General features: G+C 38.5%; 3 protein-coding genes across 3 annotated transcripts; 2 read left to right on the plus strand and 1 right to left on the minus strand.

Annotated features, from left to right (window-relative positions):
• Positions 1-68: 68 nt before the first annotated feature.
• Positions 69-1,096, plus strand: LOC133523336 (ribosomal RNA-processing protein 7 homolog A). Its single transcript, XM_061858853.1, has 2 exons — positions 69-229; positions 319-1,096. The coding sequence occupies exons 1-2, from the start codon at positions 196-198 to the stop codon at positions 1,074-1,076; spliced, it is 792 nt and encodes a 263-aa protein (XP_061714837.1). The 5' UTR covers positions 69-195; the 3' UTR covers positions 1,077-1,096.
• A 105-nt stretch (positions 1,097-1,201) lies between these two features.
• Positions 1,202-5,947, minus strand: LOC133523316 (integrator complex subunit 15). Its single transcript, XM_061858824.1, has 7 exons — positions 5,775-5,947; positions 5,412-5,704; positions 4,418-4,672; positions 3,241-3,382; positions 2,707-2,832; positions 2,308-2,456; positions 1,202-2,011 (listed from the first exon to the last, which is right to left on the minus strand). The coding sequence occupies exons 1-7, from the start codon at positions 5,851-5,853 to the stop codon at positions 1,859-1,861; spliced, it is 1,197 nt and encodes a 398-aa protein (XP_061714808.1). The 5' UTR covers positions 5,854-5,947; the 3' UTR covers positions 1,202-1,858.
• Positions 5,948-6,266: 319 nt separating this feature from the next.
• On the plus strand, positions 6,267-13,077 carry LOC133523294 (cleavage and polyadenylation specificity factor subunit 4). The gene is made up of 4 exons (XM_061858798.1): positions 6,267-6,851; positions 6,953-7,229; positions 9,269-9,509; positions 10,276-13,077. Exons 1-4 carry the CDS (start codon positions 6,749-6,751, stop codon positions 10,561-10,563), a joined length of 909 nt encoding a protein of 302 aa, XP_061714782.1. The 5' UTR covers positions 6,267-6,748; the 3' UTR covers positions 10,564-13,077.
• The last annotated feature ends 962 nt before the right edge of the window (positions 13,078-14,039 follow it).

Raw genomic sequence — 14,039 nt, forward strand, 5'->3', positions numbered from 1 at the left:
TTACTGAACTCATTAATTAAATAAATGAAACCATGGAGAATCATCTCAAAATTTCTGGACGACAGTTCAGTGTCATTAAAGTCACAACAAATGATATAACCTCAAATACTACAAAGGCGTGTACTGACTATTTCTTCGTGTATAAATGGTATAAATAATGAATTACAAAACTAAATGAAACTTTAAGACGAAAACATGAAGTCGAGTAAACGTCCACTAATTTTCAAAGGTACGTTGTTATAATTAACTCATTAATACTTATCTATTTCTAAACACATTTCATAATATTCAGTTTTATAACGCAATATTTGATTTCAGCTTTAGAATTAAAAGTTGCGGATGATTCAGAGTCTCCCCACACAATCTATATCAAAGAGCATGCGGTAAGGGATCACACAGAGGACAGACCTCAAGGCAGAACTTTATTCGTTGTTAACATCCCTCCATATATTGACGAAAATGGAATCAAAAACGCATTTCAAGACGCTGGCACTGTCAAATCTGTGGCTCTTTTAGAAAAGCCGGGTCCTTCAGAAACAAAAACAATAGACAAATTCCTTCCAGTCACCCAGAAACCTATTTTCAAAGTGGGTTATGTAGTCTTTGCTAAAGTAGCACAGTTAGATAAAGCTCTAGCTCTTACAGAACTCGCACCTGTTAACTCCGACAAATATCAGATCAAATGTGGCATGAAAAAGTGGGTAGAAGAGTACAACAACTCAGTACTGCTGGCAAAAGAACTGAAAGAAAAAGTAGAGGCATTTATGAAAAAACATGATGAGAAAACTAAACAAGCTGAGCATAAAGAGAAAAAGTTAGAAGAAGAGGATGATGATGGCTGGATCACGGTCACTAAGAAAGGAAAAGTACAAAGCTTCGCTCGCTCTGAGAAAGTAGAGAGCAAGGTCATGGCTAAAGAAGAGAAAAATAAAAAGAGGAAAGAATTGAAAAACTTCTACACCTTCCAGATTAGAGAGTCGAAAATGAAGCATGTGGTAGCTTTGCGACAGAAGTTTGAAGAGGACAAGAAGAAAATAGCTCAGATTAAACAGAGTCGTAGGTTTAAGCCTTTCTGAATAAACTAGTTTAGAATAAATATGTTTACATTATTTTTTGACTTTGGAGTTTAATAACTGGAAAAGCATAATAAAATAAACATATTATTTTATAAAAAAAACAATATGGCAATGAAACTATGATATTAGTTTTAGAAAATTGTCTTTAATCCATAAACTATTTACAATATGCTAAATTCATATTTATAAACTTAATTTAATCATTCCTTTGTACAGCAATTCATCTTCTATGAAAATAAAATACGTATTTCTGGATACACTGACAAGTAATTGATTACTAAAGCTATGTGGTTGCCTGACTTGGCTGACTTTTTTTTCACAATAAGTTTCTGCTATAAATTTCATTTTCTAAAATACTAATTTAACAGTCAGTGTACTTAACATCTGCACAGAATTGGATTCGTGAAAATGAATTGTATCTCGAAGGATATTTTAGTAGCCAAAGAGTTCCATTATCTATTCTGCCTTCATGGTACCAAATTACTGTATTGTTGTTTAATTTATATATTGGCTCGCCCAGACCAATAAAATATAGTAATAGATCTCTTATGCCATTTTTTTTTAATATGCGGGTTTTTTAAATAAAAGCGTATGCTCGGTCTGTGTGGACCCACCTAATTAGTGTCTTTTTATGGTAATAAATTCTTCCTATCTTAATTCATAGGGTTGAATGGTAAATCCTATGCTGGCATTATCTGTAAAATACTTTGACCCCATTAAATTTTCAGGCTCTAAGCAAAGGTAATGCTACAGATCTAATCAATCTCAATGAGTTGGTCCTGTCAGCAGAGCGAGCGATGCGCCTGCACCACAATTCGCAGCAGCCTGTTCTCCGGCAGAGAATCCAGAGTTGCTAGCAGATGATTGATGTTGCCGTATACGCAGCCTGATGAGAGTGCAACTTGTACGGCTTGGCCGAGTCGATCCAAACAGTCCTGGGAAAAGTTACATTTTTAAAGATTTACAAGCGAACAGTGGGCTAATGAGTGGATGAAATAATTTAAAGTATGAACGTATTGAACATCCTTTAACTGTGCCTGTCCATTAGCGGTTTGTATGTAAGTGGGGCTCTCGTCAGCAAACTTTAAGCTAAAATATTTTCCCATAATATTACAAAAAACTTTGTGTAAGGAAAAGTGTGATTCTCTGTGCTTAAGAATCACTGTACATTAATAAAATAAACATGACACAAAATTGAAGTCATGTTTAGGCAGTAACTGTTTGATAGTACCTGCAGCTTCCCGTCGGGCTGCGGGCGCGGCCGGGCGGCGGCGTGCGCCTGCAGCGCGGGCGCGGCCGCCGCCAGCGCCGCCGCGTGCACCGCGCCGCCCGCGCCCTGCGCGCCCGCCCCGCGCCGCCCGCGCAGGCTGTGGAGCACACCTGTCGGAGTTCAACATTATTCTGATAAATCGCTACAGTCTACAGTCGTGCGTTTACGAATATTCGCGGTCATCACGTCATCAGTTTATAAGCGCTGTTTTACTACACGAGTCACACCTAAAACTTAATTTATGCTATTTAGGTACGTATTTGAAATTAATTCACGACCTTATGTGTTAATGAAAAATGTTAAATCATTTTCACATGTTAATATTTAATTTATTTATTTAATATTAACGTCAAAACTTACCTAAATGTAACTTTATATAAAGCTCAGACTCTGTTAACACTTTGGCCGGTACGGGTTTGATCAGTGACAGGTTTTCTCCTTCTATCTTGATCTTTTTCGGCGGTGACACCTCGACCATTTCAGAGTCTGTAAAATAAAATGTACAATTTATTTGATAAATATTCCTGAGCCCGAGTGACAACCAGATGATGATTTCTCCTAGTTCTGTAGACTTTTTACATCAATAGTACCTTCTGATTTTGTATAAATTAGACAAGAATTTAAAATAAAACTATTTTCAGAATAACAGATAGATTACCTACTTTATAACAACTTATCATTTTTCACCTGTACACCTATGAATATTTCACACAAAACTTTCACAAAAGAAATCATTATTTATCACAATAAACTTACAAAAGAATAGACTTAATGCTATAGACATAAAACTACCAGTCAACCTTTGGGTAAAGAGTATTTGTATTGTATTGTAAAGCAGATAAACTATGGTGGAAATAAATAAACTACGTTTGGCGTCTATATATAGTTTTATACCAGAGTCTATATACAGTGGTGCTAGTGTACACCAATGCACGAGTCCAGCAAGAGGTGTCACGGCCGCCATCGGGATGGAGCCGGGCGGCAGCTGCGGAGGGTTGTTCTGGGCGGACAGGCATAGGGTTGGATTAGAGTACACCTGGAAAAAAGTTATGTTGCAGTGTAAATTATATTTAATAATTGTGGTTTTACACCTCAATATTTCAAATTTGAGCAATCATCAAATTTTATACTTGAAAGACTAAATAAATTATTTAATTTGTTGTTTAGGCTTCTTTGATATGCATCAACCTAATAAAATGGTCTTTGAAAATGATGTATTGTTTGAATAAAGGAACAGAAGAAAACAAAAGAGGAAAGGAACACACATTTAATATATGTACAAAATTATACACAAAACCTCTTAAAACTATAGTGTTATGTTATAATGTTGTAAGTCATAATCATAATAGTTAAAATAAACACCAATTAAAAAAATATTGCAACATACACAGTGATCGGAACTATGGGAGTAAAACTTTAACAAAACTTATCAAGCGGACGTAAAAAGAGTGCTTATAGCCTTAAACATATTCGCATATCTATGAATGTAAATATTTTTATGGCTGTAAGTACTATACTATTCCTATCCCTATGGACATGAATATTTTTAGGGCTGTATGCACTATTTTATGTCCGCTTAACAAGTTTTGTTAAAGTTTTACTCACATAGTTCCGATCACTGAACATACACAACAGAAATACAAGAAACAAAAACAAACTTGTACCTACTATACCTAGATTTCATAAAATAAGTAAATCATTCATTGGCCATTTTTTAACAATAAAATTCCTTTAATTTTAAAATTTTGCCATTAAGTGAATTTAAAATCAGTCATCATGGAAGTTTTGTAAAAGGGGATATTATAAAACATACCTAGAAAACCTTAACACTTGAAGTTAATAAGCATGTGTATAGTGTAAATATATAATTTAATTTTTAAGTAAATGTTATTATTTGACCTCATAGAGCAATTGTAAAAATTCTACTATGAAAATAAATTATATGATATGATATGAAAATAATCAGTCATAATTTAGCTTGGAATGAGTGTGCCACTCGAAATGCCCAAACAATAAATTTAAAAACTTTAGACTTCTTTGGTAATGGCAGTAGATAGTAATAAGTACCCACCCAAGATGTGATCACCTCCAATAAGTTCTTAGGCGGGAGTTTCCTTACACCATTCACTTCTTGCATGTACAATTCTGTGACGGCTGTGATGAAATTGGCTACAAACTGAGGGGCACTGGAGGCTAAGCTCTTGAGTGCAGTTTGGTTGAATGTGTTCAAGTGAAAGTGGTCTCTAATGATGTTTTCCACTAGTTGCAGGGATGGTGGTGATGAGCAGCCCATTTGTTGCAGCCACACACCTACTGCTAGTAGTACCTGGAGACAAAGTAAATCTCTGTAAAATATAAAATTGTACTTCCTTCTGTCTATTTGTATTTTTAATTTGAACTTTATACCACATCACATACAGGCTGTTTAGTTAGTCACCTGCAATAATGTATGGGGTGAATATATAGGTCATACTGAGCAACCCAAAATTGACTGTTTCATATAATTTGGCTGTCTGACCTTGACATTTTCTATGGGAGGGTAATTTTTTTTTTTCGTGATTTCGGGATTGGTCCCATAGTAAAAGTTGCTCAATATGACCTATATATTCAGCCTGTAAATTATTGCAGGTAACTAAATAAACAATATGTATATAACGGTGGTATATGGTAAATGTACACAAAAGTAGCACAAGGTTATAGACAGCACAAATAAGTCATAAAATAAAGCTTTCTAACAATACAATCCTAATAAATCCTATTTTCCAAGACAGCTGCTATATAATGCATATAAAAACATGGTTTAACAGTAGACATGAGTGCCGCCAGGATTACTTTCAGGGAGGTGCATAATAAATGGAATACAAGAATTGATGCAGTCATTTATTTTTCTTGTGTTATATAGTTCCGAGTTATGCTATCAAAATCATTGCAGACTTATATTGGTCCAACTCTAATGCTGGTGCAGAAGCGTAAAAACCAGTGCCAGGAGGGTGCAAGTGCACCCCCTTGCACCCCGCTGCCGCTGCCGGCGCCCATGACAGTAGATATAAGAACTGAATACTTACTGGTGTGCTGGAAGCTGAGACAGCCATACTTGCAAGTATACTCAATATTTTCAGTCTCTTCTGAGTATCTCCGCCTCCGAAGAGAGACAAGAATATTGTATTCTTCGTCGTCTCATTCGTACAGCTTGACAAGTACTCGCAGATTACATCAATAAGCTGTAGTTCTTGGAGAGGGTTCAAACCCCTCCGCTCCCCACGTCGCGTAGACTCACAGAAAATAAACTCGGAAATGATCTCCATAGCTACGTCTACCTGCTTGCTGCTGGGGGCCGCACGACCGGCCAGCAGTTGTTCTGCAAATAACAATGTAAATAAGCAATTTCTCCAAGAGCCCGATTTCAATATATAATAGGGATATTGTACCAATTCTTAAAAGAGCCTCCTTTGCACATTGAGGGAATTCATATTTTCGTAATGAATGCTTTAGATCCGACATAGACATAATGTCGGATTAATTATTTTAAAACTATAATAAACTAAGAAAACACAGCGTCTCCTCAGCCCACGAAGGAATTCGAGTTTCGAGGAGTTGTCAATTTTGACACTGACATTTGAGATTCTAAAAATGTTTAAGCCCAGGATAAAAACGCTGTTTATCTTTCAAAATTACTAATATCTATACATTGGCCAGCCGTAATTTATTATATTTTGTTTTTTATGGATGAAGCTATTCGCTTAACCCTAACTGTGAATAAAAAAAAATTTGAAACCAGTGTTGCCTGACATAGGATAATTAACGTACATGTACGATAATTTGGGTTCCGGTACGATGTATGTTCCGCCTTAGAACAGAGGGCCTACCGCGAACCACGTTGGACGTGTTGGTGTTGCCTCCCTGTCACACTTACGTACGAATTTACAAGTGCGACAAAGAGGCAACACGTCGAACGTGGTTCGCGGTAGGCCCTCTGGCTTCGGTAACTGTGCGTAATGACACTTTTCCTCAGCAATAAGCTACAATTAGCACCTTATGGGTGTTTGGCTCCTTGGTTTAAGTCAAATGTAGAACCTTCCTATAAACATTTAGCATCTAACACATAAATACTCAAATATAAAATTGATTTTAGCGCAATGCGTTTTCTTTGATTAAACATTGGACATGTGAGCTTATTTTGAAAGAAAATTAAGGGGTAGTGGCTTTTTGATAGGCGTACGATATTTTTTTCATCGGTACGATAATTTCGACACTGAAATACTATAATTATATTCTGCTCACCTGGCAACACTGATAGAAACTGTCAAGCAATCAAGCAGGTCTTGTCAACGCTGCATCGATGTGCATTGCAAGCAAATTAATGTAATTTTCTCTATAAATAATTTCAATTTTAGCATTCCAAATGGAGGTCCTAGTCGCTAACGTAGATCATATTAAATTCGACATAGATTTTGCATTAGACGAGCAATATGGAGCTTTACCGCTACCGTTTCCCGGAATGGACAGTAAGTGTGATTTTACGCATATAATACAGTGATATACCTGGCTACTGGCTGTTTAAGACGTTTGATGTGACGTATAAAACAATTTTCTCATGGTTTTTCAGAGTCCACGGCCGCGGTATGCGAATTTTACAGTCAACCCAATGGATGTACAAATGGACCTCAATGTCCTTACAGACACGTCCGTGGCGACCGCACGGTGGTTTGCAAGCATTGGCTGCGCGGCCTGTGCAAGAAGGGCGACCAGTGCGAGTTCCTTCACGAGTATGACATGTCCAAAATGCCAGAGTGCTACTTCTACGCGCGCTTTAATGCCTGCCACAATAAGGAGTGCCCGTTTCTGCATATAGACCCGGAGAGCAAGATCAAAGACTGTCCCTGGTAAGAGTCAAGCAGCATTGCAAAGCTAGTGTATTATAGTTGATCACTATCTTAAAGAAATTGCCTCTATTGAACATCCTCTCTTCTCTTCTTAAAAAAAACCACTCGGTTGGTCAGTCCCTCAATGCTGAGGATTGTGACATCATGTCCTTCTCTTGAAGTCCAGATTCCTCCATAGGCTTCTATTCCGTGACAAGCGTATGGCTTAGTGCAGTTTTAATTGCATAGGTGCAGTGATTTGAGTACACCATCTAGTAGGGTATGGTCATTGAACATAGATGATCTACTAATGTTCCAACTCGCAAGCATTTGGTACTAAAATATAAACTTGTAGACAAAGACAATAGTGGTTAATTTTTAGGGTTCCGTAGCCAAATGGCAAAAAACGAAACCCTTATGGATTCATCATGTCCGTCTGTCTATCCGTTTATGTCACAGCCACTTTTTTCCAAAACTATAAGAACTATACTGTTCAAAGTTGGTAAGTAGATGTATTCTATGAACCGCATTAAGATTTTCACACCAAAATAGAAAAAAAAACAATAAATTTTGGGGGTTCACCATACTTAGAACTGTAACTCAAAAAAATTATTTTCATCAAACCCATATGTGTGGATACGTCTTCAAAAATGATATTGAGTTTTCTAATATCATTTTTTTCTAAACTGAATAGTTTGCGCGAGAGATACTTCCAAAGTGGTAAAATGTGTGCCCCCCCCTGTAACTTCTAAAATAACAGAATGATAAAACTAAAAAAAATATATGATATACATTACCATGCAAACTTCCACCGAAAATTGGTTTGAATGAGATCTAGTAAGTAGTTTTTTTTAATACCTAATAAATGGTATGGGGTTCATGGGCGAGTCCGACTCGCACTTGGCCGTTTTATTTATTTATTAATGACATTTTATTGTGGGTTAGAATATTATTTTATACATAACTACATCCAACAATGATGTGTGAGATGATGTCTAGCTGAGTCCACACAGAGCGAGCATATGCATGAGGAATATGCCTTGCGCGTATACTCACTCTGTGTGGACCCGTCTACTAAAATACTTATTTCTCATGTTCTGATATTTCTTATAGATGAAATTATGCATACATAGTTGCCATTAAGTTGATCTGAATGTTATGATAGTAAAAGGTTGTTAAGGTTGCTATAGGAGATTTGCAGTTAAATATTGCAACCTCATAAAATTTCTACAGACACATGAATTGTTTCTGAGGGACATGCAGAGAAAACTACAATTTACAGAAAATCAATTTCCAGTATAAGCATATACTTTTCCTTAGATAAATATAATGAAGACAATTCTCACAATCTCAATTTTATTACAGAGTTACTGATGAAACGAGTTATTCCTACTAGTTACCACCAACTCGGTTTGGTGGTAATGGCGTAAGCGCCATGGACAATAAGGTCACATAATGTGTCACATAATTGTGACATTATTTATTGAAACGGACGGATATTTATTGAATAGTAAAAGGTGGGAAAAAAAATCCCAGTAGTTACCACTGGTAAAAACTTGGTGGTAACTAGTGGGAATAACCCGATGAAACCCACATTTCAGTTAAAATATTGATTTATTTATTTATACAAGGAATTCCAACAGCTGTAAAAGACACATTAAACTTTTTGGATAGTAATACAGAGCCAATTACAGGAACTCGCAAATAGAAACTGTATATATAATTACACAGTACACTCTAGATACAAAAGCTCATGTGATACAAGATATTACAATATGGAATATATTAAAGTTACAATTTAAAAAAGAGACCAAAAAATATATGAGTAATAAGCAAGAACACTTATAATTTATGAAAATACACTAAGCTAAACAACTTAGTATATAAACTTAAATATGTGACTTTAGTTTTTTTATAGTTTATAACTAAATGATACGCGCTAAGCAATTTCCTCAAGCACAAAACGGCCAGTATAGACGTGCCTCGGCCAAGGCCGAGGACCCCGCCTAATTGATTATGAAACCCCTTAGATTATGACGTATTTTTAAACTATATTCCAGGTACGACCGCGGCTTCTGCCGGCACGGGCCGCACTGCCGGCACCGCCACGTGCGCCGCGTGCTCTGCACCAACTACCTGGCCGGGCTCTGCCCCGAAGGGCCCTCCTGCAAGTACATGCACCCGCGCTTCGAGCTGCCTGCTCCACCGGAGCAAACTAAGGATGCTAAGAGATTGCCTGTTTGTCATTATTGTTCTGAAGTCGGACATAAGGCGTCATCGTGTAACAAGATACCGCCAGAGGTAAGAAATATTGCTAACCAGCGACCATACCTGATTTTTATATGCTGTTTTTTTTTTCTTATATAGAATAGCAAAACGATAATCACTTAGAAATCAGGTGTTATTATTGAGGTAAGCTTGTAGTTGTGCCGTTCTCGAGAATGTTCTCTGTTTACTATAGGGAATGTTCTCGCAAGAGAACATTCTCCAGAATGGCACAACTATAGGTAAGCTATTCTTTGATATAGCTCCAATCCAAATTTGACTAGCATAGTCTGTTATTTAAAATGCTTTAAGCAGAAAAGTACTGTACGAGACGTTTGTCTGAGGGGATTTAGTTCAGAATGTCTATGGCCTTGGGCGTAATGTAATTATCGTATCATATTACTATTTCAACTCAATTATAAACAATACATCCCCTCTTTCAACCCTTTGGGTTGGCAACAATTTATTTTTACTAAAATTCCAAATGATAGGCTAGGTAAGTTCTACTTAGCACAGGGCAAAGCAGATGTTGTAAAATATCGAACGTGCTTTAGCTACGCACGCTCGCACACGGACGTTCCATACTTAACAAAATCTGCTCTGCGAGGAACCGCGTCGCCTGCGCCTCAGCATACGCTTAGCCTTAATCTTTTATCATACCATCAGATGACAGTGACGATCTACTAAAAATCGGCAAGATGGCATGTCGCCCTGTTGTTTAATATTCAGCCGCAATTCACGAATTCTTTTTTTTATGCAACGCATGCCCAACTTATGCCTCACAACAAAATCTTTATTCCAGCAACGCGAAGCAGCCCAACGCCAAGAAGAAGCCCGGTACCGAGCGCTCGGCTACATCAAGCCGGCCAACGAGAACGAGAACTCGGAGAGCCCCCGCCTGCAGCGCATGATGCACAAGCCCCTGGAGGAAGTCACCTGCTTTAAGTGCGGCACGAAGGGACATTATGCCAACCGGTGCCCGAAGGGGCATCTCGCTTTCTTGTCAAGTCAGAATCAAAATCAGCAGAACCAAAACCAGTGGCTTAGGGATAAACAGCAGCAACAGCAACAGCCGCCGCAGCAGCAGTGATAGTTTTAAGCTTTAGTTTTAATTAAGTGACATGGAAATTAAGATGAATGTAGTCGCGTTTTTGACGATAAAGGGGTTATTGTTAGAGTCAGACCAAAATAAGTTGGCAACGATTTTGACAGCCCAGACAGTGCAAGTGTTATTTGAGATGTCAAACCTCTATGAAATTATGGCGTTTACTTAACATTTGCACAGACTGGCCTCTCAAAATCGCTAGGTCGGATTCTATTATTACATCTATGCTCTTCAGTGCCGGATTAACCATTAAGCAAAATAAGCACTTGCTTAGGGCACCACGTCTAGGGGGGCACCAAAATCGTAGGAAAAAAGGGCAGGCTGCAGCCGTAGTGTAGTACTTATGTACACGAAACTATTTAATACATGTGCAAGTAGGTACCCATCTAATAACGAAGGGTCGTAAGAGAGTGAGGACATGTAAGCATATCTCCAACCTTACGCGGAGGCCCTGAAAGCTCATGGCCAAAAAAAAAATCTTACCGTCGGGCTTGTGCCCAACCGATTTTCTCGACGTAGATTACCCATTTTGTAGCGTATTTTACTCTCTTGCATGCAAGATGTGTCGGCCAGGCCGAGTTGGTGCAGAGCCGCGATGCTGCGACCTAATTGTCAAAGTGTTATAAAGGGCCCCTCGAAGGCCGAAAACCAAAAGCATCTTATGAAGTTGCGCTTTCGAGTTAAGCCAAAGGCCGAGCAGTAGGAGAACTGTGATTACATAGGTTCGATTTCAAGCCACTCTTTTGCAGTTCGGCGTTAGGTCTTATGCGACGCTACTTTATGCAAACTGCCTCACTTTCACTTGGCCATGGATCCAAATCCAAGCTGTCCTCTCTCTCAGCTGGGTTTCCTGCCTTGCTCACACCTCGCCATTGGTTGTATTGTATGATAACGCTCCGCGCTCGGACGCTCCGGACGCCAAGCCATTCATACCTCGCCATTGGTCAAATTCAAGCCTTGCTTTTGTCCAGCTCGACCTTTGGCCTCATCCGTAAGCGCCGATTGAACGCTCCGCGCGTTCAGCCTTATGAAAAGCTCAGCCTTAGACTTTGCCTTTAAAAACACTGATTTAAACTTTCACGATTTAGACCAATCAAATTAGATCCAAAAATAGCGTTTTGAGGAATTAATTCACAGCAAGCTGGAAATTGTTTTGATACTTTCATTTGGTCCTAAATGCATGTAATCCGAGTTCGCTCCATCCCAGGAGGTGTGCATACATTTTGGTATCCTTAGGAGATATTTTTTCCTTTGGATTACCAAACCACTCCATGTAGAGGAACCCACTATCAATTACAATAGCGCTTGGTGGATTAGACAATGGTAAGAAGGCGTTTTCGGATTATTAACATAATTTGAGCAAAAAAAAAAAAAATGTTGACCATTTTTACAATTTATACGAATACATATATTATTATATATTATTACCTTAAATCAATCAATCAATATATTTTATTGCAAGAACATAGTTAAATTACATTTCGGATCCTCAGATATCAATTAGAACAAACTGTCCGTCGGACTTACCGTTTTCGATTTACAAGCAAAAAAACTGAAAAAGAGGAAACATTTATGCACACCTCCTGGGATGGAGCAAACTTGGATTACACGCGTTACGAGTATTAGGAACAAATTCGAAAAAATCTAATTTTATTGGCCTAATTGTGACACATTATTATTTAAGAAAACTTTTTAAAATTACCTCCAACCTCAAGATAATGATGTCTACTTTACCGTCTTCTCCGAGACCATGGGTACAACGCCGTCCTTGAAACGTCGCGTCGGGTCAGAGGTAATTTTATAACTTACCCTATTAAGTTCCGTTGTCGTAAACAATAATTTGCTATTTAAGACACTTGTGGCCTTGTTCTGACAAGAACCAATGGCCAATGGCTAAGCCCCTACAGAAGCTCGGCCTTTGCCCTCACATGAATGAGTTTCGCAGGAAAGCTCTAGGTAGAGGTCGCAAAACCCTGTGCGGAGTTCGGCCTATGTCTTGCGTCTTCGCTTACACTAGGACATTGGTTGGTTCGGCCTCTGGCCTTATGTGAAGAACGGTCTTCGAATTTGCTTACACTTGACCTTACTTACTGTTGGAACATTACTGCTGCAGTACTATCAATTTCCGTGATAAAATGATGTGATGGATTGAAAATTATATTCTCAGCTGTAATGCAGCAATAAACGGCACTCAATATACCAAGAAAATTCAATGTAATCTTGGTGAGGGGGCACCATGGTCTAGAAATGCTTAGGGCATCAACATATCTTAATCCGGCACTGATGCTCTTTCACACTTTCTACTAAGAGAGACAAAGAAAGGATGATGAACTAGGAAAGGAAGGATGTTGTTTCTTTTTCCCTCTTAGTAGAAAGTGCCTGGCAAAAGGCTAGACCTTATCCACTTAACCCTTTGAACGCCACGCCTTTTGTGTGCGGTGTGTCAACCTGAACCTTATCAGAATGCATGAAGGTTGATATTGAGCCGTAGCCGCGCCGCGCGTCTGTTGACGTCTTTGTATAGAGTCAGACCAAGATAAATCTGCAGCGATTTTGACAGCACAGGTTGTGCAAGTGTTATTTTAAACGTCAAATTTCTATTAAATTATGACGTTTAAAATAACACTTGCAGTCTGTTCTGTCAAAATCGCTGCTGAGTTAACTTGGTCTGACTTTATCTCATTCAAATAGATATCTGGTACATAATGTATGGTTTCCAAGTAACTGCGTCTCTGTCGTTATTTTAAATGCCATTGAAAAGGCATTTGCACGAAAGGCGTAGGTATGAACTAGGAACATACAGGCGGTGTGTTATCCTGTAGTTTAAAGACAGTAAAAATTCAAGTTCAGTGAAGAAGACAATACTTTGATTTATGTAAGGAAGTTTGTTATAGTTTTGCTCAGCATATACGCGTCCGCTGCTGAACATATACCTCTTACATGGATTTATTTCTTTCTAATTATCAAATATTACAGTTATCAACAGCATACATAGGTTATGGAAAGCTAGGCAACTGAGCCAAAAGGCGATTAGCAATCGAGTATTTTTTTCGAATTTAAACTGTCGTGAGCAGTGGCGGCTTTAACCATCGCGGGCGGCCCCTTGAAAAATCTGCTGCTGCGAGGCCTTTGTAAACATGTGATCGGATTGATGCGAGGCCCCGGGCGTCTGCCCTGCTCGCCACCCCCTAAGGCCGCCACTGGTCGTGAGACATAAACATTAAACTAATTTCTACATAAGAAAAAAATACTCACGTGTTTTTAGTCACTCGCGCGACATGTTTCGGAGAGCAGTACGCAAATCACGTATCATCCATCACGTAGTTTTAAAATGAGACCGAAACTCCGTTTCTATGTGAAGGTGAAATTCGGCCGAGCTTGCTGCGGACTCTTAACCAACGTCTATGAAACATCCCATACTGTAAAGTGTACCAAACGCTTTAATAGTGAGTTTGGTGTAA

Source organism: Cydia pomonella, chromosome 12 (assembly GCF_033807575.1).
Source record: "Cydia pomonella isolate Wapato2018A chromosome 12, ilCydPomo1, whole genome shotgun sequence".
Classification (NCBI taxonomy): domain Eukaryota; kingdom Metazoa; phylum Arthropoda; class Insecta; order Lepidoptera; family Tortricidae; genus Cydia; species Cydia pomonella.